Source organism: Harpia harpyja, chromosome 20, assembly GCF_026419915.1.
Source record: "Harpia harpyja isolate bHarHar1 chromosome 20, bHarHar1 primary haplotype, whole genome shotgun sequence".
Classification (NCBI taxonomy): Eukaryota; Metazoa; Chordata; class Aves; order Accipitriformes; family Accipitridae; genus Harpia; species Harpia harpyja.
The window spans coordinates 3,827,519-3,854,832 of record NC_068959.1 but is presented as its reverse complement, the minus strand read 5'-3'; the positions used below and the strand labels follow the sequence as shown (position 1 = coordinate 3,854,832).

The following is a 27,314-nucleotide window of genomic DNA, read 5'->3' as shown; positions in this document are numbered from 1 at the left end:
CCATCACACCTCTACTTGCATGACAAAAAGTGACAAAACTGGGCTACAGTATTATTCCCTTAGCTGAACATTCACAGAGCTAACATGCATAGCAAAAGGACCTGAAAGCCAAACCAAATGAAGACAGGGACGTGGATACTTTCCATCAATACTTCAAACTAATTACCTTCAACATCCTTGACACTGAACGACTTGCACTCCTTAACTCACAGACTGCGCCACAGGCACTTCAATTAGAAGCAGGTCTCAGCTTCAAGATCCTGTACTTGGAGTTCCAAAGACCAGTGCTAGGATGGCTGCCTGTTGAACGCCGAGCTACAGCTGGAGTGGTGAAATTCAGCAGCAGCGGGACAGATCGTTACATGTATTGGGGAAAAACTTTACACCAACAAGTCCAATTAATATTTCTGTGATACTAAGTGATTTAGAGAATGATAGGATTCTGTATTCAAAAAACTGTTAAATACAGAGGTCAAAGTACCAAGCTCATGCATTAACTTATGTATGATGAACCAGAAGCAGCAGTGATGACAGCTCATAAAAAAAAACTGGCAAGCATAAGATGGAATGACTATTACAAAAAAAGTGTTGAAAGACTAGGATGTTAAATGAAGATACCGGGTTACCTACAATAAAATGGATCATCATCTTGGGAACACTGCTGAGGGATAAATTCCAACCATAAATGTCAGCTGGCTCTTGAGACCAACTTCCAGCCAGATGGCAGGGTACCACACGGTGGGGTGCAGCACCACTGCGGGCTTACTGGAAGAACAAACCCCAAGGTAGGGCTGAATAACAGTGCTGACTGACAGAGATGCTCTGGAGGGACAAAAAAAATGCCAGTGACAGAAGAAAAGTTTGAGTCAGCTGGAACTAATTTTCTCAAATTCCCTCTCAGTTTTTATCACCTAAATATTACATTTTAGCTAAAAGCAGAATTTATCACTTTTCGTACATAGTATTTATCTCAATTGATCAAATACATTATTTATAAGAAAGGACTGATGGACTTGCATGAGTTCTTTCAATTAATTTTATTGAGTAGCCAAATCTGATAAATTAGCACAGATAAAATAAGCATTTGCATGTGTTACAAATGACTTTTTACAGGAATAAAACAGTGAAAATTACAAACTGTAAAAAGGAGGACAAGTAAATCCTGTCTCAAATTCAGAAGGGGGAAGATTTATAACTTCATACTGAAGATCAAATGTTTGAGTTCAGAAAACAAAGATTTAATATTACAATATTATACACTACTTTACAAAATTAAATTTACTATAAGGATTACATCCATAATAGTAAACAGAACCTTAAAATCACATTTAATGGTCCCTTACTTAACAGCCATTCTGCATCTTTGATTAAATTCTGTTAAGAAATTAATTCTAAAGAAAAGTGAATCATCTAGTTATTGCAACACAGTCTATGTGGACTTAGACTCAAATATATTAAATTAAAAACAATAATGAAAGCAAAGTAAAATGGATGGTAACAATGTTGGCTGAACACTAATGTGTCAAATACAGAAATAGTTTAAAAAAAAAAAGTCTTCAACTAGAAAAATAGAGTACATTTGCAGTGGTAGAGTTGTCATGCTGAGATCTAAGTACCAGAGCCACTCTTGCCCGTTTTTGCAGTTCATCTTCAGTGTCCTCATTTTTCAATTGCAAGTAGAAATGACACATCATAGGTAGTTTGTGTGTTCATCTGTCCTGTATTGCCCTTACAGCAACACAAGGTGAACCAGCAGGCCTTTCCCACTGTGAGGGAATAAACTAACAAAGTTCAATACAGAATTTCTTCCGAAGTGAAGAGAACTCCAAGAGGGTTCATCTGAGTCTTGTTTATAATGTTTGCTCTGTAACACTTAGGGACTCTACTTCAAAGTTATTAATTGCCACAAAGACTGACATCTTTAGCCATTAGTCTGGTATACATAAAGCAATGAAGCCATCTCCAACATTTTATGTTTTTAAAAAAAATAAGGGATATAGTAGCAAAATACAGTCACAGTAAGAAACAGACTTTGGGTGGGCTGTTAGATGCAAGGATGAATTTCAACATCTGAGTGATAATATTCCCAAAACACAAGTTTTAAGTCATAACCTATGCAAGTGCATAGCTTCCATTTATGATTTAAAGAGACCCTTTCCGCTGGAAAAAAATAAGACTGTCAAAACTTAAAAAACCTCTTCACTATGACTACAAACCGTGCAATTCTCTGAAAATCTGTTCAAGTAAATATACTCCTGTTTGCTATGCAGACAGCAGACAGGGAAGCTTAAATTGGTTCTAATAGTCTTTTCATGCTATTTTAGACATTGTTCTGAACTTTAGCTTCTTGTGCTCAAGCGACAAGAACAACTTCCACAAAGAAACTTCTCCCCTGAAGTAAGGCAACTCCTGACAATCACGTGCAGCTACAGCCTGAAATGGCAGCAAATGATTACCCTATGATGTCCTTTGACATTTGTATCACAAAATGTAAGTTAACTAGCCTAATCACAGTACATGTTTGACCACTTGTGTTTTACCTGTTCAAGTTACTTGCCTCAGAAAGTAGGTTTTGCAAGACCTTTAAGTTTACCACTATTAAACAAAAAAGCAAACCAAGATTTTTCTATATGAAACACTTCCATGGGCATTGGGATACAGTAATTAAATACTCTTTACGTTGGTAGCTTTCAGTGATAGCTTAATCTCCAAAACAGAACAATTACCAATACACTTTTACAAAATGATTTAAATATTTTTGTATATAAATTTTCACTTCAAGTTCAATGTCAACTTCCATCTGTAGCTCTGGCAGGGATCTGAGAGTATATTTAAAGCTTTTATTTGGTGCACACTGGCTTTGGACCTAGGCTCATTACACAGCTGCAGTAAAAAAAAAAATTTTTTTTTTGAAAACTTCAAGTGTGACTCAAACCATAAACAAATCTTCAAACACAATATAATATTTTTGTCTTTGGAAAAATAGTTTCTTTTCCAATTTTAACATTGAAATATTCAATGTTGCCTTGAAACATTGTTTGAACTGCTGTCATACAAACTCACTTCAGAAACACACTAGATTTTAGGGGTCTAACATTCAGTTAATGTAAACAAGAGCCAAAAGTCTAAACATAAACCAAAAAATCTGAAATAACCTTCCTTGCCCTTCTCCTTCCACACCATTCACAAACTAAAATTAGAACTATTCCTCTTACTGAAGAAAAACAAAGCTTGCCATCTACCTAAGTCTACTTTTGCTGCTGACTCAGCCACCGACTTTTTAAGATGTCTCTCATATAGGGCCCACTCCTGCCCACTATTTTTTAATTAGAATACTGACTTATTAAAAGCTTTAAGAAATTCAGCCATCTTGTCTGGGTTAAGCTTACCTTTAGTCCTATTAGCCATAATCCAATCCAAGCACTGGATTCTACGCTTCATAAGTATTTGTTCTTTTCACAATGAACAGTTGTTTCATTGCTACTTTAAGCATTAAGTTGAACATTGAGATGTTCTGTCTGTAATCACTGGATGCACTTAGAAAGAATTTCCCTGCAAATCATGATCAGTATTGTGAGGTTTTATATCTAGCAGCAAAAAAAAAAAAAAAAATGCAGAGAGTTACAGAAATATACATTTTGAACAACAAAGAACTCTTTATTTTACAAAATGTATTTCACCTTTTCAGTATTGCCTTTGTAAATGTACTTCATGCTGCAACTACTTACAGTAAAAACATGATTTGCAGCAAATTAAAGGTGCTCAGCCAGTTCCAACGGTTTGATTTTTTTTTTTTTTTTAAGGTACAATATTATGTAGTTGCACATTTGATTCTCAGATGTGGTCCTTTATTTGCTTTAGTTCGTTGAAATCACAGTGAGAACTTCTCATCAACTGCCTCAGGCCACAGATTTAATGAAGATACTACAAGCACAATCGTTCTTTAACTGCAAAAATCTTTCCTTAAAGAAGTGAGCCAAAGGCTAGTGTTTCATTTATTCACTTGCTGCTGTATATGAAGGAGGAATTCATAGTATGATAAGGCTGATTCTGTTCTGTCTTCAATCATATTTTGCAGAAAACTTGATTTCAATGGACTGTCATCCCTTAAAAATGAAAATATAAGCATTTGAGTGAAATAAACATTCGCCAAGATCTACAGTACAATGCATTAATAAAGCTATGGGTCAAGTGGCAAGATATTTCAAGAGTTTAAGGACATATGAAAAGAGGATCTCAAATAGCCCTTGTGATTAATCCTAAAAAGGGCAATTATCAACATTTACTACATTTATCCAACATTAACTAAAGATTGTTCTATGACATGTAGTCTTTATTAGTCCGGAAATTCTAAGTGGAGACAACTCATAACAAGTCATATCCGTTGTCAAATCTGTTAGGGGCAGCATGCACTGTTGTTAAAATTTTCATTAAGAAAGTTCAGTATATGATATCCAAATACATATTGTTAAGAGGTCCCTAAAGAAGCACAAAGACCGTTAAAAAAACACTTACTTTATTATATATAGTATAGGAAAGAAAGGTCTCTGTTCTCTCAGCCAAGAAATGAAAGCTATTGTTCTGATGGATTCTGCAGTTTCAAGTTCTGGGAGATGCGTCTAAGAGGCAAAGGGTATCATTAATACATACATGATATTTTTCAGAAAAACAGCAAAAGGAACACTTAAAATAGCCCAACTCTATCCTAATCAGGTATAAAGGAAACCCAGACAGATAAGTTTTGTGATGTATAGTTTTAGTCTAGTCTCCTTTTAAAGGGCTTGAAACAGTCAAGCGCACTAAACTGGTATCAGCAATTGGCTATCAGAGTGGTGATGACAGAGCTGTGATTGATACCTGTTTTATTGCACAAGCCGAAGGATTTCCCACTAACCCACTGTGCTTGCTATTTGCAAGTATTCTCAGTCTGCTCCCACAGTTCTCAGGAACTTAATCATTGCCAGCCTCTTCTTACTGTGCTTTCATGGGAAGAACTATAGAGTTTTAGCCTGGAGAAACTCCAAGAGAGGTAATAGAAATTCTTTCTTTCCCTGAATCTGGATTTATAGTGAATAATAACTAAAGGGCTAATATTTGAATAGTAGTATTTCAGTTCTCATGAAAATAATATTCTGGCAGGACTGTACCACTGGCGTACAGCAAAGTAAGCACGTACCATATTCTGTGGTATTGAGCCATAATTTGGAACTCCAAGGACTTGGCTGATAAAGCTCTGCCCACAGTTCTTCCCAATCCACAGAAACATTACCTGAAAGATACCCAGTAATACCAACATTAATCCAATGCAAAACCACACCTCAGCGGTCTCTTACACATTTTGAATTCTCAGAAAGAACGCGTCAAGTAAATTTGGATACTTTTTAAAGATCACCACCACCACACAACTTACAGAGCCAGCATCCATAAGGTAAGCACCATCCCTACTCAACTTCTCCACTGACAGCTGGAGAATGGGTGGCTGAGGTATAGTTCTATCATTTATGTTAAGAGCCCCCTAAAGGAAAAAGCGAAAAGAAAAACAGTGGTTCACATCTTGATGCATTGAAACAGGCACAAGAACAGAAGGTTAAATAAGAATAGGATGTATTACACTGAATACTGAAGCTGGACCCTTTTTCTCCGTTTAGTTCAAGTCATACTTCAAGTGCATAATTTACTAATAAATCTTATAATGTTTTATTTGGAGAGGGTGTACTTCATCAACTTCATCTTAGTGAATTAGTTCTAGAACTGGAATATCAGATTTGTTATGTACAAAAGACATGATTTCTAAAATTTTTCAGGCTCTTACACAGACATTCACTGTTCACAAAACTATTTTGACATTTTAAAATAAAGGACGCTACTGAGGGACAAAAAGCATGTTATACTGTCTTTACGTATATGTGATTCATAGTGCAAGATAATGACACAAGGCAAAAAGTGAAGTAATTTAGAAAAAACCTTCCCTATCCACCCATAGCCAGAGCACAGCTTCTCTCCAGAATTCCTCAATCCAGTCCCAAGTAACAAATGCATAAATGCAACAAATGGGAAAATATGAAACAGTAAGTTTTAGGTACACAGCTTTAACATAGAAAACTTGTGAAAATATATTTGTATTAATCTCACATCATACAAATCTTTGGAATCAGACAAACAGACCATGTAGCAATGCAAATACTCACCTCATCTGTGAGATTATCAACTCTGTACAGACTGGGATGTGTCATAAGCATGAGGTAAACAAGGGGCTGGTTTTTCACTTGACACATGGTAAAAATGCGTTCATCTAAACGTGCGTTTGTCCCAGTTTGAAATGCTTTCTGCAAGATCACGCATTTAATTTGACCGTTAAAGCAAAGTCAGATAACCTGAATTTAGCACAGCATCTATTGTTTATTTCTAACTTACTTAAGTCTTAGGGATGAGCCATAGATATTTTCTCATGGTATGGTATTTTACCACTGCTATTTTAATTCTCCATAGTTCTCTTCAGTGTTTCACATATAAATCATACAAGTCACCTTATTCCCATTTCTGGGTTCTAGAATTAACTGTGACCTTGCACCATCAATCCTTTCTAGTGAGCACTACAGCTGAGATGACAGCATCTTGAAATATATCTCTTCTAACATATACCTCAAAAATGCTACTTGATGGAATTTAAAAGAACAAATATTGGAGCAGTTTACGATTGCTTCAATATACATAATCTTAGGTAATTGTGGATTTACAAGAAAGAGATACTCCTGGCTCGATGGGACAAAAAAAAACCCAGCTAGAACTGAAACAAGGGCTCACTCCTCCCACTTGACCGGGTCAAAGACTTATAAAGTCTTCTACATGAAAAAGCTCACATGTCAGGATGAACATGCTAGTAACAACATGCTGGTTAATTCCTTATCAAGAGGCATGAATCAGAAAATTCTCTATAGAACAGAAAGCTAGCTTGTCCAATACTTAAAATCACTTCTAGTATCATTTCAGCGAAATACAGTCAAAAAATACTTACATTAAGTAAATACTGTGAAATGCTTTAAACTTTTTGCAAGATCAGGCAGCCAACTACCTCCTTACCAGCCAGCTAGGTCTCTTTTAATCCACATTGAACTGCTATGTGGAGCTACGTTTCCAGAAATGCACAAAAATTAGATTTCTGAAAAAAACACTCTACCAGTACCCTGCCACATTCTCTAGACTAGTCAGTGTCTTTAATATTTTCCTATTCCCTTGCCTAAAACATTTATACTTTTCTTTTTATATACACTTCTGAACTCCTGCTTCTCAACTAGATCATTCTCCATAGTGATATTCTTTAAACATCTTCTCTATCCCCTATCACTCTCCTCTGCAGGCAAGAGCAGAAGGCCCGTCCATTACCCTGATACATTTGCTCATCTGCTCCATAAAATTCTCCAAATCCCTCCATTTTTCATAACAGACTCCAAGATAAAAACATATTCACCACCTGTAAAATCTTATGTTATCTACCCAGGCCTGAGAAACAATTAAATACGATTTGTTCTACATTGACCTTTCAAGTCATCAAATTCTGGGGGGCAGAGAAATGAAATTGTTATCTTGAGAGAATTTTTATCTGTGCAGGAAGGATCGTTCTCAAATCTAAAATCTCTCAGTACTCTAATGGCAAATTGCAGGAAGGCTGGTTTTATTAAACAATCTAAATCAAGCAACTTCTCCATTTTGAGTCCTTCAAAAATACTGAAAGAGAAGCTAGATGCTATTTTGTACATCAAAGAAATGTCTTTTTACTTCAGATTGACATGCCCAAACAGACAATCATGCTCTTGCACAGCTTCCTCGTAACTCTTACCTGTTTTAAGAGTGCCAATACATAAAGTGGAAAGAGCCGTAGTGAGAAGGGGGCCATGAGACCAGGTTGTTGAATGCTTAAGACTGATGAACGGTAAGCAGATAAAGAATCTATCACTGCGTTGACCAAGGCATCCCGAGCATCACTCAAGGTAGCAGAAACTGATCGATCCACAGCTAAAAATAGAGCACAAAGCTCAAATAAGAGGCTTTTCGTCCCTTGGTAGGAGTACAGTCACATATGTTAACTTTTCTCATTTTAACATATACCTCCATGCATCTTAATAAGCTTTTACTACACTATAGAGGAACCCAAGACAAGTGATTCAGAAAAAAAAGCCAGGGGCCCATGATGATGCACCAGAGTAAGTCCAGATGACTACATGCATCTATACTGATACTTTACCTAAGCCAAGCATTAAAAAAAAAAAACAAACAAACAAACAACCTCTTAGGTTTGCAACTTAGAAAGCACTCTTAGAAAGAAAGAAGCTTTTCTTCTAATGTTACTCCCTAGAGGACTACTGCTCAGAGCTTTACAGCTATCATCCATACACATCCAAACAAGCTCTTAGCACGCTTACCCATATTGGCTAACAGCCCAGTGATGGCTTGTACATCTGCCCCTAGGTAGACCTCACTCAGTGTTGTTACAACAGGTAAGCACATAGTGTGGACACGAATTCGTCTTTCACCTGTAAGAAAAGAAAAACTGTAGTCTCCAAACATAACTTTTGTTTTATGAAAGAATACAAGAAATGCCACTGTTTACTCAATAGCAAAAAGAAAATTTAAGATTTCATCTAATTTATCATACAAGTGGTGAATCAGGCCATTTCCAGTAGCTTTTAAAAACGGTTAGGTCTCAGTTTCTGGGTTAAGTCTACCTATTTTCAGACCAGAACTAAGTTTTCCAAGAAACTTCTCGGTCTGGAGGAAGCAATAACATCAACAACATGAGTAACATATCACAGCTGTGATCTTGATACTAGATAAAATAGTTTGTCTAAGTTACTGCAACTGAATTGCAGCTGATAAATGGACACAAGAAAACTCATCTGAATACTGTACTGTCAATGCAGCTAACACTACCTGTATATCTTACCTTTGCTGGATGTGTACAGGAGAGCTGACTGAAAGGAAACAACCTGCATATCAGTAAGACTCTCTTCTACTGACATTTGCACAGCATATCCTGCATCTGGGTTTACATTGGGTAATGACAACAAGTCTGTAGATCGTACGAAGAAGTTCCCATGGAAGGTATGAATGGAAAGACCTACAAGATAAGTATGGCATCAAATAATTTTTATTTTTATAGTCGTGAAGTACAGACAGCATGTACACATGTGCCATCACTGTTAGATTGCTCTGTATCAGAACGTTAAGATCATTCTCAATGAAATAAAGCATCTTCAGGAAAGGTAAATATCCTAAACAGACAACTAATCTATAGAATCCACAAAGCCTCACAGAAAGCAGGAATTAGGAAGTCAAATCAATGCAGAATAGTAGTAAGTCTCTAGACTATAAAAACAGTTCCTTGTTGAAATAGCAGTCCAACAAAATTTCCAGTTTTAACCACTGTAAAATGGAACTTGGATGCCAGTAAAGATACTGCAAATACAGTCTTTAATAAATGGTCTGATTCCTGGTACTGAATTTTACTTTTCTAATCTTTGTCTTTTAACCATTTAAGCTTACATAACAGCCAAAATACCAATCAAAACATTTCTAAATAACAGTAAACACCCACTTCCCCTCTGCCTGCCTGCCCCACCCCCCCAATCAAAAAAACTGTGTTCAAACCTTTGGTGCATCTTATCCTCATGACAGCCTCAAACCCAATCTTTCTAGTTAAATATCGTTTCAGTTCCTTTTGCAGTTTCTCCACCTGGACAGGGTTGTGTTTATGATGGTAAGACTGGTAGTAATAGACACTACCTGCAGAATACCTTGATATACAACCTGAAACAAAACCAACATATATTAGCAGATTGCAGACAGTTGCTAGTGTAAGTCTTTTAAATATACCAGTTGAATGCAATATTCCCTTTAATTATTAAACTGTTCACACCTGCAAATAGTTGTTACACAGTTACAGACCTGCATACAGGGACATAGATGTAACACAACTGTATGTTCAAGTATGTGCGTAGTTTCAGGTGTTAAAATAATCTTCCATTGGCCTGAAATTACAGGTACTTTGTCACTTGAAAGTGGTTAAATGGAGAAGAAAATAACTAAAATGCTAACGAAGCTTTTTCTAAAGATGTTTACACTGATGGTTAAAAGGCATAAAAGAAGGAGAGGCACTTATACCAGGATCACAAGAATCCTGACTCACTAAGGGAGAATATAAAAACAGCTGGGTTAAATCACAAAAGACTGAAAGATTACATTCTATTCACTGTCACTGCTCATCAAGGATGAATTTGCATCTTAACACACTAGATTCATTCAAATCAGGTTGATATACTAAATGTTCATGTAGATTCTATGTATTTGCAGAAGTACAAGAGTTACATGCCCCAAAACAGCTTAATATGACTTACCTAGAGAAGCCAAGTCAGAATATTGTCCACTAAGAAGAAATAAATCCACTGCAACCTGTTGCCCTGAGCAGTCCAAGGCTAACTTCTTGTAAAAATCAGTCGATGGTGTCAGATGTATATCCTGTTAATACAATAGAGTATTACAAAATACAAAGGAAATTCAAACAGATTAACACATTTAATGCCTGTTTTCAGAGACACTAATAATTGATTCTTCATCACTGATTACAGTGACATCTTAAAAAAAAAAATCAGATCATTAATCTGTGTTTATAGTGCTTGGGGGTTTTTTTTTGTTCTTTCTACTACTTTAACAAAGGAAGGTTAGCCCAACAAGAGAACCACAAAATTAACCCAGAACAGGCAATTCCAGAACCACCTACATGTACAGAACAGGGTAGTCAGTTCTCTCAGCCTTTTTGCTTTTCTAACCTTTGCAGTTGCTCTTTGGTTTGGCTCTTCTCGTGACTTTAGTGCTCCCATTCCCACAGATGGAAGCTGTGTCTGGAAGACAGAGATTCTACCTCCAGTGGGGGACATCAGTTTAAAGGCAGCCTGTAATGCAGGCCCCAGAGCACTCTGAGTTTCCAGGGACTTGGTAAACATCTGTGGCAAGGTCCTCAACAGATCTTGAATTAGCTACAATTGAGAAAACAAATGTGTTAAGGCTAGGAGTCTTTGGAGTTTTCTTCTTTATAGAGCTGATTGCTCAACATACATAAACACATATAAACACTTCTAATACTAAGGTAGTAAAGAAAAGGCCCTAGCAAAAGTCAAGTACTGTCTTGTTTCAGGTTGGCAAAAGTTCACAGTCACATAGATAAAGTAAAAGACCTCTTTTTTCCACCTCAAACTTGGCATTTAAACTGTAGGTGTTAAAGAGCATTAAGTAATCCAGAAATTATCAAGTGTATCCCAAACTATGTGAATGTCACTAGTTCTTTAAGGTAGTTCTTACCTCTTTATTTTCATTTAAATTTACTAATAAGTTTTCTGGCATTGGTATAAATACATCTGGAAGGAAAAAAAAAAGTATTTATTTTTTTAAAAACACATCAAGCTTCCCCCAATTCTATTTGCCAACCATTATACCTATTGAAAAAAGAATACAGTATCAGTGTGTAAACCCATTTAAACACAATTATGTGGATTTCTTTTTTTTTTTTTCTCATAAGCATACCTGTGGCTAGAATGCCATGTTAGAGTAGCAATCAACAGGGCTGAAGGATAATTAAGACTATTAAGTAAAAATACATGGCAAAGATTTTCTAGTGTTCATTCTGCCCTGCCCTATAACATACAGTAAAAGGTGACTTGAAACTAAAAGCAGAAGAACAAACGCTAAGCATCAGTCATCACAGAATCTATAGCAATTTACCAAGCATCAGTATTTGGGATCATAAGAGAAATCTAGATAATTGTATAAATTAAACTAGAAATTAGGAAGGCTGTCTTCATGTTTTACATCATGAACAGCCACAGCATTGCTCATACATCAGGGGCTTCATAAACAAACACAGACATATGCTACTTCTAAAGCCATTACTAGAGAGACTAAGGATCTGATCTAGAAACTCTCACCAAATATATTTTTTAAAAAGGCTGTCAAAACCAGCAGTCATTAGTAGATACTAATCAGAATTTATTTCTGCATACCTTCAATATCTGAAACTATAAGCATCTGAGGCTGAGAGAGACCTTCCTGAAGACTGTAGAAATGGATTGTGCTGTCAAATGTTATGAAGCCTATTTTTGTTCTAGTGTTCCCAGGAAGCCTAAAAATGAGACATATGGTGTTCAGCAAGATGAAATTTCATTTCTGCAGGCTTTTTTTCTTTTTTTAAAAACATCCACTGCACCTGTCCGAGGTTGTTACCAAGTAGTTAGCTTAACAGCTACACTGCAACAGCTTGACTAAGTCATTTTAGAGAAAAAAAGAAAGAAAAAAAAGGAGCTCATAGTAGAGTCACCTAGCAGACACTCAAGAAATTTTTTAAGAGGGTATTAAGAAATGGAAGAAAAGGAAGAAACAAGCTGTAAATATCAAGCAGCATTTATATTGGTTCAAACAGCATGTATTTTATGAAAAGTTTATTAGACGTAAGCATTCCTTTCAGCAAATGCTTATCTGAACTTCAGCTTTTAAAACATACAGTTCAAAAGACATCATAAACATGATGTTTAGTCCTTTGGGGGATTGATGAAGCAGATAGGAAAGAGCCAGACTGAGAAACAAGACTCAAAATTACTTTTGATACCAGTGCAGCTGTGATGGGAAAAAGACTACAGCTTTACACCACATTTTAGTACATCATTGGCCACTGCTAGCCAATGCTAGGAAATTTCTCTTCTAGACAGAAAGTACTGGCATGTTGATATCTACCACAAGTTTCATAAGAGGAACGAAAAAAGGAGATTCTAAGAAAAAGGTACTTACAAGTCAAGATTGTCTAACAAGGTCTGGCAGACTGTATTCAAGTATCCTGTCTCTATTGCATTATGAGAGACATCGAACACAAAGAGGTACACAGGTGGTTGAGGTGGACGTAGCTGAGCAAAGAAAAGATTACCTTTAATTTTCAAATTAACATTTATTAGATTGGGTTTATTCATTCCACTGCAAGTTTAAGCTCTATTAAAACAGCATATAGATGACAGCTAAAACTTCTGAATGCATTTGTCTTATTCAGTAGCTCTAGAACTATAGTTTTCTTCCAGACGACCTACAAATGCCTACATATTTTAAATACAGAACTTTGACATCATAAATGTTTAGAAACAAAGAACTATCTGAAGTCCTTCCCATGAGTTCTCAGATACACTCCTTGAGGCAGCAACTGTTCTACTAAGCTGAAAAGCATCCTCTATAACAAAGCTTTTTCTGACTTCCCTCTGGAAATAAAACAAAGGGAGAGAATAACTAAAAGTAAATAAAGCCTTACCATGTATTCAGATGGAGCCATAAACTCAATAGTAGCATTCTGGACTTCAGGTCTTTTATGAGGTTCTCCATAAACTCTCGTCACAGGATTATACATGAATTCTTCAGGAACTATGCAGATAAGTTTATATATTATTACTTGACACTAGTATTAGCTGTGCTGCATTTTAAAACAAATACATCAACTCTTTTGTGCCTGTTGGGCAGCGCTTCTTGGAGAACTACACTAGATAGGACAGCTACTTTGTCACCTGCTAGGGTACCTTGGAAGACGACATCAGACTTACTGTGCTTCACTAGTGACACCACTGTCTTTGCCCATGGGAAACATTTCTCATGTCTCACAGCCCCAGCATGACTGATGACGATCCCTAGTACTGATATGGCCAACAATATTACAGTCTCAAAGGCCAAGGTGGGAAAGGTTAACCTTAACAGTTTAAAACAATAAGCACATTTAAAACCTACCATCATTCACTCTATAGCACAAATTGCATTTCCATCTCCTTTGGTCTAGAAAGCTGACAAAAGGGTTAATGTATGTCCTGCAGGAACGGCATCTCACAATAGTACTTGAAGTGACCACTGGCAATTGCTGGAAAAGAAAAGCTTCCTGTTTTAAAGCATCACCACACTACAGCTATTCATCTACGATAACAACATTATCTACACCATGCTTCCTGGTTAGCTAGTCAAAACGTACTTGTTGAAGGAAGTATTTCTGCATCCTTACAGCACCCCTACAATTCCTTAATAAGAGGACCGGTTGCAGCTCTAACCTATTTGACTGCATAAGTTCCCTTTTCAAGCCTCTAAAGTCTTGCATTTTACATTGATCGTTTAAGACCAAGTCCTATACCCAATACAGATTAAAAAAAAAAATAATCAGAAAAAAACCCCCACATCTTTGAAAAATTACCTAAATTGTGAAAAATAACAATGTTTAAAAGAGGCACTGCTAAATTCAGTCTTCTGGCTATCTGAGGACATCCAAACCCCTTTAACTTTGTTAATTCTTAATTAAGAATTAGTACTAGGTTTGGTATAGGAAATCAATAACTACAACTGATATCTCTGACAAGATAAAGCTATCTAAGCAATACTGGAATTTAAATGTGTTGCCTTCTGTCACAGTCTGAGGGCTGTGCTGCCTTTAAGGTTCTGGTTTTTTGAGGTTTGGGAGGGTTTTTCTTAATTAAGAAGTGAGGCTTGAACGTTTAAAAATGGCAGGGAGATAGATTTCAGAAAAATTACAATGATCTGTATGGAACAGGGAAATGTCAGTTACCAGCGTAATTTTTCTGGGCCAAGATTAGCCAATGTACTTGCCCTTCTTTTATAATCCATTGTCCAGCTCTGGACTTTAATACAGGAGTAGTTGATATTTCAGCATTTAAAGTTTTGAATATTTGTCATACCGATAAGTCTTTGAAAGGATGAAGCAGGAGCCCCAAAGGAAGTTTGGCTTTATTCAATAAGGCCTGAGTTTGAGGAATGTTAGTCAGGGTACAGCGGAACAACCTACATGGAGGACAAAGGGTTATTTTCAGAGGCTTTCAGATAATAAAATGATTTCAGTAGTACAGAGCACCCTTATATTTTTCTAGAGCTGGTGATGGTGAATATCCATTTCCAGATAAAGGATCTTCTCCAACTCTGTCAAATCATTCTGTTTTAGTCTGAGCTTGACCCACAGTACCTACTTTGAGTTCTTATGTTATTTTATACACATGCTCTTTGCACAGAACTGAGCATCATTTTAGTCACTCAAGTCAAAGCTAAGCCTAACAATGTTCAAAGTTGCACCAAATCTTTATATACTAAGTGTTATTTTGGAATACCATTTTGAGGTGGCCTTATATACAAATCTGAACTAGTGAAGTTTAAAAAGTTGTCTTAAAACTACACAAAACTAACTATAAACAACCCCACAGTCATTTCAGGGACTTCAGAACTTAGTGGCTTCCACAAGTGCAGATGTGCACAGTACTTCTGCAAATCCAGTCCAGCTTGTTTGTTTGAACAACTTCACAAAGATGCTGTTATTTCCTTTATCTATCATAAAAGACTTGGAAAGCAGGAGTACCTGGTTATACACAGTTTGGTTGGTCTCCTCAAAGAGAGGACTTGAATAACCAATTGCCAGACTCTTGTTTGACATTCCATTTACTCCATTGTTTTAAATGGTTACTTCAATACGGAGGTCACTCATGTTTCTGCATTCACAGTCTTTTTGGTGTACCTCAATCAAGTGAGTTAACTCCTATTTTATATCTTTTCTCAATCACACTCACTGCCAGCTATATTGTAAAGTTTTTGTGTTGTACCTATCTATAGCTGCCTTGCAAGCAATGTATTTTTCCCTCATACTTTCTACACAGATAATTTTACACATTTCAAAATTTAAACCACTTACCGCCTTTATCGTAACACAGTGAAGCCTGTTTTCAATGTTTTCTACTCACAAAATTAAGGAAATATTTTGTCAAGAGTTATGTCTACAAGTAGGCATTTATAATTCTACTTATTTTGATGAATTATAGCAAATGGATAATCTTACTCAGGGTTACAATTGAGCTTCTGGATGTCTTCATGCAAGTTTGGGACAGGAGCCTTCAAGAGGGTCATAGGAAGAATATTCCTTTCTTGAAGAAGATTCACAGGTCTTAATCCTTCTTGCTGTAGACTCAGGCCCCCCATAGATGCGGTTAAGTGATTAGTGCCCAGGGCAGGCTAGAGTCAAAATTTCAGAAATTAACACCAATTACTTGGATGAAACCCACAGTTCATTTAAAAAGCAAACATATTTCCCTTTCAGTTTTTTGTTTTGTTTGTGTATTAACTGCCATTGTATTACAACGATACATTTAGAAATACTACTTGTTACATAAACTTGGACTTAGGCATGTAACATAACAGCGGTAAAAATTAGCATACATTTGCTACAAAGTTCTTGAAATACAGAGGCTCAGCTGGCAAAAGTGTTCATCAGTTTGCTTTGAAATTTCAGGAAAGAAACACAATACTTCAGCTAACAATAGCACCCCGAGAGAAGAAAAACATGCCAAAAGCAGCTGAAAGTTTTAAGAGTAATATTCTTAACAGATTCAAGGATAGGAAACTTCAGAAAGAGCTGGCACCCAGCTTTTCCAAACTGATACAAGGCGTCAGCAAAAGCATTAGTTTTAGACTACATCTACCATACTGAACAAATGGCACACCAAACAGCAAACCGTAGGAGCAGCACCCCACAGACACCAATCTTCGCTTTTCTTTACCCACACGCACCACGGGTAGTACCAAGATAAAAACCAGACAATCTTTACCTGGTGGAAATGTTTAGATCCATCCGGATATTGCAAAGCAGATGCTTGCATTCCTGGTGCTCCAGGTGGAGAAGTATTTTGGTAGCCTGGAGGTAAGGTAGGGTAAGAATACCCAACACTTCTATTCATCTTAAGATTTGGAGGTGCAGGAGAAGGATGTGGAGTTGCTAAAGACAGAGAAGACAAATACTTAAAATTAGTTGCTGAAGAACAGCAACTTGCTCAGTGTGTTAATAAAGCAGGAGGGCTTTTTGTTGTCATTTAGTTTCTAAGTGTAAACAACTGACAACTGCTGTCAATTTGGCAAAATGCTCTTAACTGTTTTACCATACTTACAGGCAGACATGCCCATTGTCAATGCTTCAAATTTCATATTTAGTTTCAAGACATCGAACGAAGTATATATGTTTGTACATAAATGCCTAAAATTCTGTCTGTCCCAGACTCTTTAAAAAAAGTTACGTAATAATAAACATTTTTAATTCCAAAGCCTTACCCATGAGGCCACCACCTTCTATTGCATCGTAGCTGTTTTGCACCACAGACCCATCGCTGGCAGCAGATGTAGGATCGCCTATTAAGAAACACAGTCTCAGTAAAAATTTTCACAAGTTACTAAGAAGTTGTCATGAGGTAATTGCAAATAAATCCTACCTGCTGGATGAATATTAAGATTACTTTGGATCTACTTTGTTCTGTCCCAGGACGAAACCGAATTAAATATACGTCTTAGCCTCTCTCACACACACTTTCCCTGCTGATGTGACCTCAACAAAGGACATTCATAAAACCCCACAATCTTTTTTAAAGGAAAACAAAAGTCCCTACACTGCTGGTTGAATGATCTTTTAAGATTACTTCAGATTAGATATTTGCCTTAACTTCCAAGCTGATACACAATAAAGTGTCAGGGTACACTTCCTTCTCAACAGAGGAAGTGTCTGTAGGCTAACTGCAGTTTTCAAAGCACCTTGGAATTTAGGTACTGAGTTCCCTGAAGAACTTTTTCCACTGATAATTCACAGAAACACCAAATTCCCTTCACTTACACACTTAGTCCAGCACTGCTCACCAAACACCAACAGTTCTCATATGGTCACATACCAGTAAAGATATAAATTCCAGCTGAGAGAAGAAAAACCTTGAAATTGAGAGAGTGCTCCTAAAGGACTGCTTTTTGTAAGCTAGCTATATCTCAATATACAAACCCAATTACCTATTGCTAAGGAGAAGTAGGTACTCAATTTACTTTTTATTATCATTAAAATCTTTAAAGGTGGCCCAATGAAAGGAACTTGCATTATACACTGAATCTTGCTAGTACGCAGCAGTCGAGCTATTTCACAGACTAAACATTTCTATCCCTCCATGGCCCTGGAAATGTTTCTCTTCATTTTGAAGAAAAGATTTTCTAAGCAGAAGCAGTTTCTAATGCATTTCATATGTTCAAAACTAAGCTAAATCTCAATATACTATTCTTGTACTCACACAGCTACCACATACAAGAAACTGTCAATCTGAACATGCAAGGAACCAACAGCTTTGACAGAACAAACTATATATGTAAAAATAAAACTGCCGACTACCACGTGGCCCCATCTAGCATGGGCACTAAATGCAATACAACTATAGGTCTGTTTGATACAGAGCCCTGATGAGTTCTTAAACAATGGCATATTTGTGCAAGGCCCACAGGAGACAGAGGAAGTCAGGTATCTGTCTTCAACAGCTGACACTTAACAGCCTCTAGTAACAACCTTCAGAAAATGAACAAATCCAAGATATGTGTTTCAGTGATTTTACACAGAAGGGAAGAATAAGGTACAGCTACATAAACAGGCAAGGAATTGCAGGGTCCGCATTTTAGCTTTCCCTGCAGAATAAAACAGTACAGGAAGTTATACACAGATTATGTCCTCCACAGCAGTCAAGGATGCAGAGAAATCAAAATTTCAGTATCACTTTAGAACATTAAAAATAAAAAAAGATATGGCAACTATGGGAGACATGGACATGTCAAACAGCACTTAGGAATCTATTTTGAAGTGTTAATTGTTTTATTTTATTAACAACTGTCAACAAGAAATATTTTACTTCCTTCCAAGTCCTTACCTGCTCCTTTCAGATAAAATTATGCTGCATTAGTATCAATTTTACTATTTGAGTGTCTAATAGAACAGTGTACTTGACTTTAAAGGTTGCACATTAGAGCAAGTTGTAATGTTCAAATTCAACAAAAAGAGCAAATTATTTATTACCTTCTCGATTTGCAGCTGAATTTAGCAGAGACTGTGTATTAGGTGGTCCTGCTGTCAGTGTTGATGGCCTAATTAAAGGTGGACCACCAACTGGTGGAGGTCCTAAAGGTGGCCTTGCAGGAGGGTGGAGCGGAGTTAAAGGCTGAGTCACTGGTGGAGGTGCAGATCCTGTAAAGAGATTAATTTTTAGGAGTTTAAGCCAGCTGAAAAAGTCACAAAAGTTTTGTTACAAAAACGTGCAGATTGAACTCTAAATATTTCTCTTATTCAAATGATGAATAGCATGAGATACATAAATACTAACATGTGTCTAGAAGGTTTAACAACTTCAGATTGTTTCTGTCACGCTCTTCTCATACTGGGTTCCTGTAGCTATTATCCATGATCTCTCTTTCAGCTTTTTGCTGCTATTGTTGGGAAGAATTTCAAGAGGTACAGAAAGCATCCCAACTTCAGTTACTAAGTCTGGACTTTATAAGGTTATAGTACAGCCCCATATGAACGAACTAGTAAGCGTCTAAACAGATCCCTTCTGACAGGATGCTCGTCTTCCATTTCAATAATCTGATACAAAACAGCAACGTACAGATTCTATAGCTACTAAAATTGCTTGGGAAAAAGATTTCACTTGGGGAAGCATCAGCAATGCGCAATTTGAATAAACTTGCTGTGCGAGTGTGAGGTGTTTTGCTCTGAAATGTTTAACCCTCCATGTTAAAAGTCACAGGAAAGTTTTTAATTGCTTCTGTTTTAAAATTCTAGGACTTTCTCAAGCCAAGACATTTAGAAACCCAATTGCTTTTCTTCCCTTCAAATAATGCCAAATCCTAAGAGCACTTCCACCCCTTTTTTCCCTATTATTCCAGAGGCCAGTAAAACTGCCCCTTTAACTCTAGGAAGACACCAATGTTTTAATATAAAAGCTAGCCTTTCAAAAGATAAGGCCAAATTGTACAGTATCACCAGGTCTCAACATGGTATAGAAGCCTGTAAGCCATACACAAAAGTATACTGACGAATTCCCCCCCCACAAAATATGCAACTTCATGAGCCACCACACTATGGTCACATTTAAGGGAGGAGGGAAAAAGGAAGGAGAAAAAAAATTACATTCAGTGAAGTTACCTGTTTGTTCACTTAGCGTTTGATACTGCAGAGCTAATTAATAATTGCTATATGCAGGCAATACTATCACAGAACTTGGAAGAGATTCTGTCTCTGAGAGGCTGTCCAAAGTTGGCCATGCAGGCAGGAAGCTGGCAGAGCTTTGTTCTGAATGAGCATGATCAGCAAAACAAGCTAAATTAATTTTAAAAGTGATCATTGTTCTACAAAAAACTAACAGGGAAAGTGCTCAGGAGGAATCACCATTGAATGGACATAAGAACTCTCTTATTCCAGACACTCACTCATTTCATATGCCACTTCCCAAAATTTCTCAGCATTTTCCTCCCTAACTCCAAATTCCTAATTGTTTATTCCAATAAAATGCCAGAATTAGTTTCATAAATTCTGTGAGCTTAAGACAGTTTGAATATCCTAAAAAATTAGTCAGGCATGTAACAAAAAAACTAGCATCAAGAAAAATATCTAAGGAGTCTAAAAGCATTTCACAAGAAAAAATATTTGCTTTAACATATAAAATATTTCTGTATGTAACTCCTATTAGCTCAGTTTAAAAAAACCCTCTGTAACAAGGAACAGCAATCTGGCAAAGAGAAGCTTGAGTATTAACTTTGTTTCCCTAATAATCACAAGTTATATAAGAGAGCTATTTAGTGTTGAAAAAGCTTTTCGCCACTGCATATACCACCACACAAGCAGCAGTAACAGAAGTGGTAATTCTTTGCATCGCATGCTTTCAGAGTACATCCTAAAGACTGACAATTATTATTAGATAGTGAAAATTACAAGTTTGGAGGAAGGAAGCTTTCCATTCAACTGGCCTCTATTTCAATGGCACAGAATGCTTTTCAGTTTTCTTTCCAGGCTGTCCTCAAGTTGTTTGCATCAACCTGACTTAGGCTGTTCAGAGAACTACATGAATCAAGTGATTAACGGAAAGGCTAACAAGTTTTAAACTGCAAAAGACCATACTCACTCAACAGGACTACAGTTTTCAACCATGAAGTCCCAAAGTCCCCACTTGACTGAAGCATGCCAGTGCTCCAACAGCCACCCCAAGGAACGGTGGAGGTCACAGAAACAGCATTACCCACACACAGCTTCCCAAAACAACGAGACACCATTCAGGAGTTACCTGCTTCAGCCAACTGAAATGCCTGACCCGCGCACAGAACTTCCATTTCTAATCCAAAGAAACCACCCCAGTATTTGTGATGTACATTTTCTCAAAGTATCTCCTTTGACAACCTCGTTTGACAAGCACAATGCCTCTGCATAGTCAATTCTATATTCTTTTCTTAAAAAGGACGCGGAGAAATGGACACTGGTAAAATATAAAAAATTTATGGTTACCTGGCTTCATATAGCTGTTCTGAAGCGGAGGACCTCCTGGAGAAGCAGCATATTGATAATTTCCTGGCGGATTTGTATTTCCTGATAACGACGACGGTGGCTGAGCTGACCCTGTCCCTGTCATGTGAGCCAAATGGCTTGTTTGAGACCCAACTGGCTGACTCACAGGAGTCTGGCTGTACTGCCAGTTTGAAAGCACTGGTGGGCTAGCTCCAGGAGGAAAGCTACCAGCAGATGATATAGCAGCTGAGTTTTGCAATGCAGGCAGCAGCACTTGTGGAACAGGACCTGTCTGTTGTACTGGTGACCCAGAGAAAGGTGCCACTGGTGGTCTATTGAGAGTCTGCCCAGGTCCTTGATAATTGTTTAATTGAGAAACGTTCTGAGAGCCACTATAGTTGTACTGTCCAGAAGTCTGATGGGGAGGAACCTTTGCTGGCGTCTGATGCGAATACAATCCTGGAACTGAAGGGCTATATCCCTGGCCATCTGATGAATGCATCAGCTGATTTTGAACAGGGCCTGGAAGAAAAAAAACCAACAAACCCTTTAGAAAGTCAGTGTTGTGTATCACTTCTGAAAATCAGATATGTTCCTGGGAATCTCTTTCCTTAGGATCTTATTAGTCTCCAAGCCATAAAAGTAATCTTTTTTTTTTTTCCTCAAACAACCAGGTGTAAGCGACAGAAGCACTGCTGCAGGAGACATGAATTTGATAGGATTTTGCACTTAGATCTTTGTTTTGTTTTACAGTAGCCTCGCAACCACTAAGCATTCCAGCGCCTGAGCGCAATCTATCCTCCTAGACTGAAATTCACATCAAATACTATTTCTATCTTCAGAAACACCCAAAAGCAAGCCGACCAAAGAGGAGTGCTCTCCCACACAGCTGGCAGCAGTACAAGTGAGCAGATAAAGCGGAAGCATCCACTACGTAATAACTCAGTTTCATTTGACAATTGACACCAGCTTAAACTTTAGCTTACGGCAAAGGCACGAACACCCAGCTTCAGCATAGGTCACCATGCTGTTTCTCAAGAAACAGAGTTAATCTATGAAAGTTTTTGCAGTTAATTTTAGTAAGAGAACTATTCCATACACATACCACTCATGTGAGTAGCTAACTGGTCACGAACATGGAATGAAGGGTGATTTTATCATAAAATAACTCACCAATCAGGAAAATAAAACTTGATATGTTAATGGTGCATTTTACGTATTTGTTGGTTGGTATAGCTGAACTAAGTTTTACTCTCATTTGAAGGAAAAAAAATTGAAAAAAGGTTAGTAACTCTCCAAACAGTAAACAACGCTGAGCATAATCGGATTTCTGTTTTACACAGGAACACAAAGAGACAGAGTAATGTGAGATTTCCAGTGCAATACAAGCTCCTTCAAGAAAGTTACTACTACAGGTTGTTCACACTGCTGCCATAAAATGGACATTCTGAAAGGAGACTAGAAATTTTCAAGTGAAATCCTTCTGAGCAGAATACACTAGATAATGCATGCCACAGCCAGCCGTGACTCCTTAAAAATTACTAAAATGCTTTCCAATGTTCTATCATTTATTTAAGCCAGCCACGCTGTGGCTCCCCCCACACCCCCCAAACACACAGTTTGAATACTGGAGACATTCCACATACACAGTTAAAACATCTGAAAGCAGAAAAGATCCTCTTCATGGTTTAAAGTTAAGATCCTTTTCTTTGCAACCCTGTACTATTCTCCAGATTTCCAGAATTAGTTAAGATTTGGACAATCTTTTTGAACCTAGATAAACAAAAGCACTTAATTTTCCAGACCAGAAATGCCTGCGGGATTCAACACTTAAATTTTCAAAAACATGCCAGAGAGATTAGCTTGGAAAGTGGATATATATTTACCATACAAGTACTGGAAACAACTGCTATGAGAATGAAGTCACAGAATTTCATTTAACATTGAAACAAAGACAGCTGGTTTCCTATTGAAACATTCTAGTTAAATTTCAAAAGGTGAGGAAGATCACATTTCCAAGTTAAAATAACTTTGAACTCAGGCATTTCTGACAATAAATTAGGCTAAACACAGAATACATTAAAATACTTAGTTAGGACAAATACCGCACAGGTCATTTAGCTCCTCATTCCCTAGAAAGCCTTAGGCTATAGATCAGACAGCTGTTACTTCACTGAATATCGTACATATCCACGCTAACTACATAGCCAAGGCAGTACTACAGTGCCAGTGATCTCATCCTCACTGCCTCTGTTATTTGTGCATAAAAAGTACATACCATATTATTCTCCACCCATTAATCTCAATGCTACTTATCGTTCAGTTAGGAAATCCAGTTATACCCTGCTGTCCTTACAATGCTCCTCATAAATCCTAGTAATTAATAATTCTCTACAACCAACAGTGTTTAAACAAAAAGCTTGCAAAGATGAAAATGCTAACAATTATAACTCACCTTCGAAAATTACCCTGCAGTGTATCAGATGGGTTTTCAACAATCGATTTACAAAATCCATTGTAAATTAAAGTTGCTGACTCTAAGAATGATGAAGAATTCTTATGTGATGCCAGGCCTCCTGACTGCATCAGCAAGTACACTGATATAACAACATTATAATAAGCCGTATGAAAAATACAGAACAAATACAAATTAATTTCATAACTTGATTATTCACCTTAGAGCACGACTCTGTAGCCTAGGCAGGAATCAGAATACTTGGACTGCTCTTACACACACTGTTTTCCCTGCTTGAGGGATAAGTTTGAGGATAAAGCAATGGAAGTGAGGTAAAACCCGAAACTGACCGACCTGATATCTTCTATGGCACTTTGCTTTAAAAAAAAAAAAAAAAAAAAAAATTGAATTCCCAACAGCATGATGTTCCAAATTTCAATTTTTATTTTTAAAGTCAGAAGCACAACGAGAAGTCTCGATAGCCTGTGCGCAGTTCACGTTTCCAAGACAAGCCTGTATAAAGCTGCCAACAAAACTAAAGCAACAGCATTGAGGGGTGCAAACCCTTTCCAAAGGGCTTCACAGTGCACAAAAACTTCTCAGGACTTGATGTTTTGCTGCTGCCAGGTACCCATCTTGACCTGACCTCTTTACTGAGGCCTGTCAGACTGCATATAGGCTCTCCAGCTTTCCCCAAATGCTGCTGCTGGTTTTCTGTGCTGTTCTGTGAAGCCAAGAACCAACAAGGAACTCAGTGTAGACTGAAGAGCTAGATCACCTGCACGGCAGCAAAACCACCAACATTCAGAGACCAGAGAGATGAGTTAGTAATACGAGGTAGGCCACCTACTTAACAGTGAAAGACACCTCTACAGGAACACAAGGTCATTTGACATTCCTAAGAGATCAGGAATGGCACCAGAATATATATGAAGGTTGCCTGATGGTTCTATAAAATGAGGGGTCAAAATATTAGTGCAGGAGGCTAGGATTCAAGTCATATTTTCTGCCATACAGAATTTCAGCATCACCTACTCCAAGCTAGTTATTTAGTACATTGCTTTCACCAGCTGCCACCTCTCCAACTTCCAGGGAGATGCAAGGATAAACACACCGAAAAGCTGCATCCCAACCAAACTGCCATGGGATCGGTCACCACCAGTGCCCACTTCAGCTGACTTTGACCCACTGGTTTCCAAACTCAACAGCTTCTAAAGCATCTCATGACCTCAAAGCACCATGCTAAGATACCACATGAGGAGAGCAAAACAGTTCTAAAAGAATTGTTTCTCCTCCTTGTTTGCACTTCAGATCTATTAACTGGAAAGCAAATTAGTAACCTGCAGTTAAATGAATACAGAATACTGGTCCTATTAAAAGAAAAACACAAATGAAGTAGAAAAAGGTTGTTGCTAAGCAACCCGATGCTCCGTGCTAAACAATTTCCCAGTCAGCACACGGTGCTGCTGTGACAATTTGCTGCCTTCACTTTATGGACACGCGAGCTTGGGAAGTTACCTGCAGTAAAGCAAGCAACAAGTTGAGAGGAAGAGCTGACAGCTATATAACAATTTATCATTCTGTTGACAGCTTTCTTTCCTCATAGACCACTGTAAGTACCACAAAAGTACTCTCAGTACCCTCTAGACTGTTTTAAAAAGCTTTGTTTTTACTGTAAAGGTCAAGGATTGCAAGCACCTTCTCAACACGTATTTTAAACAACGCTAAGAACAGTCCATGCTTGAATAATCAAATTTATTCAAAAGGCCAGCAACCCAAACCTTATCTCTAACATACCATAACATGTTTGATTTTATTACCTTGTATTTGCGTAACTCTAAGTTTCAGTTCTTTATTTTTTATACACCTGATGGCCGGGTAGCCTGAAATACCTCCTCCTCCTCCTCCGACTGCCTCTCCAGAACTTCCATTATGTGCTTAATCTGACTACGGGGAAATCAGCAAACATGAAGCGATGCCAGTCTGTAAATCATCCCACTCGATTACCCCATTAGCTAACGTTCTCTTTGTACATTCTCTGCTTAGACTGTAAGCTCTCCAAAATAGAGGCTCTCTCTTCAGACTGTATTCATACGCTTCCCACTTTCTTGACCGTATAAGCAACTATACGGTTGTTTGTAAAATGCCATTTTGCAGATGACTTTGAGGAAACGTAATAAGTGCGCTGTGAAGGAGGAGGGGGAAGACAAGTCAAACCATTTAATTACTCATGCATAAAACAGAAAAATCAAAAGATCTCATTATAACTGAATTGCTTATGATGCAGCGCAACTACTGAAACACAGAAGCATGTAATTAAGGAACCAAGTACAGAGGATGCTGCCTGTATATGCGAAATCAGGAAATACTTCCAACAGCACGGAATTCCACACATGCAAAGAAAACAGATACGGCGACAAGGCTTGCCTTGTGTTTCTTTCTTCCTAGCTTAAAAGGCTGGCTAGTAAGTTTTTCAGTTTCACCTTTGACATCTCGTTCTTGAAAAAAAAAAAAAAAAATATATATATATTTTGAGGGGAAGAAAGTCATCAACACTTTCCCAGACCGCAGCACACATAGCGAGACAAAATAAAGACAAGATAAAAACTTTAAAAAGCCCTGTTTCGCTGCAGCCAGGTCCCCCCCCGCCAGCGATAACCACAGTGCCACATGTACAGCTCCGTTCCAAAGGGTCAGGGGCACAGGGCGCTGCCTCGGCTCCCTCGGGGGTACGGGCGGCAGAAACATCGCACAGACCGGGAGACGCTCCCGGGGGGGTGGTGGTGGTGGGGCAGAAGGACTCGATCACCCCCACTTTTTTTTTTTTTTAAACGCACCCCCCCCCCCCCGCCCCGGGACGCCGGGTGTCCGGTGAGGGCGTCGCTGGAGCCGGACACTGAGCTGTCCCCGGGGCCGCTGCGAACCCCGCCCGTTCCTACGGGCTGTAACTGATCGAACCGAGCAGCTAACGCAACGGGGTGCCCCCCCCACCCCACCCCGCGTCCGCCGGCTCCCCCCGCTCCCGTCACCCGGGACGCCTCCTCCCCGCGGGCACCGGCACCCTTCCCCCGCTGCCCCCGGGGAGAACGGGCGCAGGGCGGCCCGGGGGGGGGGGAAGCGCCACAGGGCGGGAATCGCCCCCCCACCACCAGGCCCCGGCCCTGCGGCCCTCTACCGCGAGGCGGCCCCGGTACCGCACTCACCGTTGCTATAGGGCTGCTGGCCGGCGCCGTTCTGGCTGGGGTAGCCGGTGGGAGGCCTGGCGGGCTGGGCCATGGCGGCGGGCTCGGCTCGGCTCGGCTCGTCCGGTCTCGTCGGTGCCGCCCGTCTGGCAGCGGCCGGCCCAGCTCGGGGGAGGAGGGAAGGGACGGGCCCCGCACCGGAACTACCGGGAAGAGCAGCGCAAGCGCACTACGTACACGTGGCACTTCCGGGAGCGGCGCTCTGCGGCACTGGGCGGAG

General features: G+C 38.6%; 1 protein-coding gene across 1 annotated transcript; it reads right to left on the bottom strand.

Moving 5' to 3' along the window:
• Window positions 1-1,018: 1,018 nt before the first annotated feature.
• Window positions 1,019-27,244, bottom strand: SEC24A (SEC24 homolog A, COPII coat complex component). Its single transcript, XM_052772101.1, has 23 exons — window positions 27,056-27,244; window positions 21,398-21,919; window positions 18,920-19,087; window positions 17,158-17,235; window positions 16,662-16,828; window positions 15,896-16,068; window positions 14,754-14,856; window positions 13,804-13,930; window positions 13,337-13,446; window positions 12,832-12,944; window positions 12,051-12,169; window positions 11,353-11,408; window positions 10,824-11,030; window positions 10,392-10,512; window positions 9,646-9,804; window positions 8,942-9,115; window positions 8,421-8,531; window positions 7,838-8,013; window positions 6,189-6,326; window positions 5,411-5,515; window positions 5,177-5,269; window positions 4,516-4,619; window positions 1,019-4,106 (listed from the first exon to the last, which is right to left on the bottom strand). The coding sequence occupies exons 1-23, from the start codon at window positions 27,126-27,128 to the stop codon at window positions 3,992-3,994; spliced, it is 3,312 nt and encodes a 1,103-aa protein (XP_052628061.1). The 5' UTR covers window positions 27,129-27,244; the 3' UTR covers window positions 1,019-3,991.
• Between the last annotated feature and the right edge of the window lie 70 nt (window positions 27,245-27,314).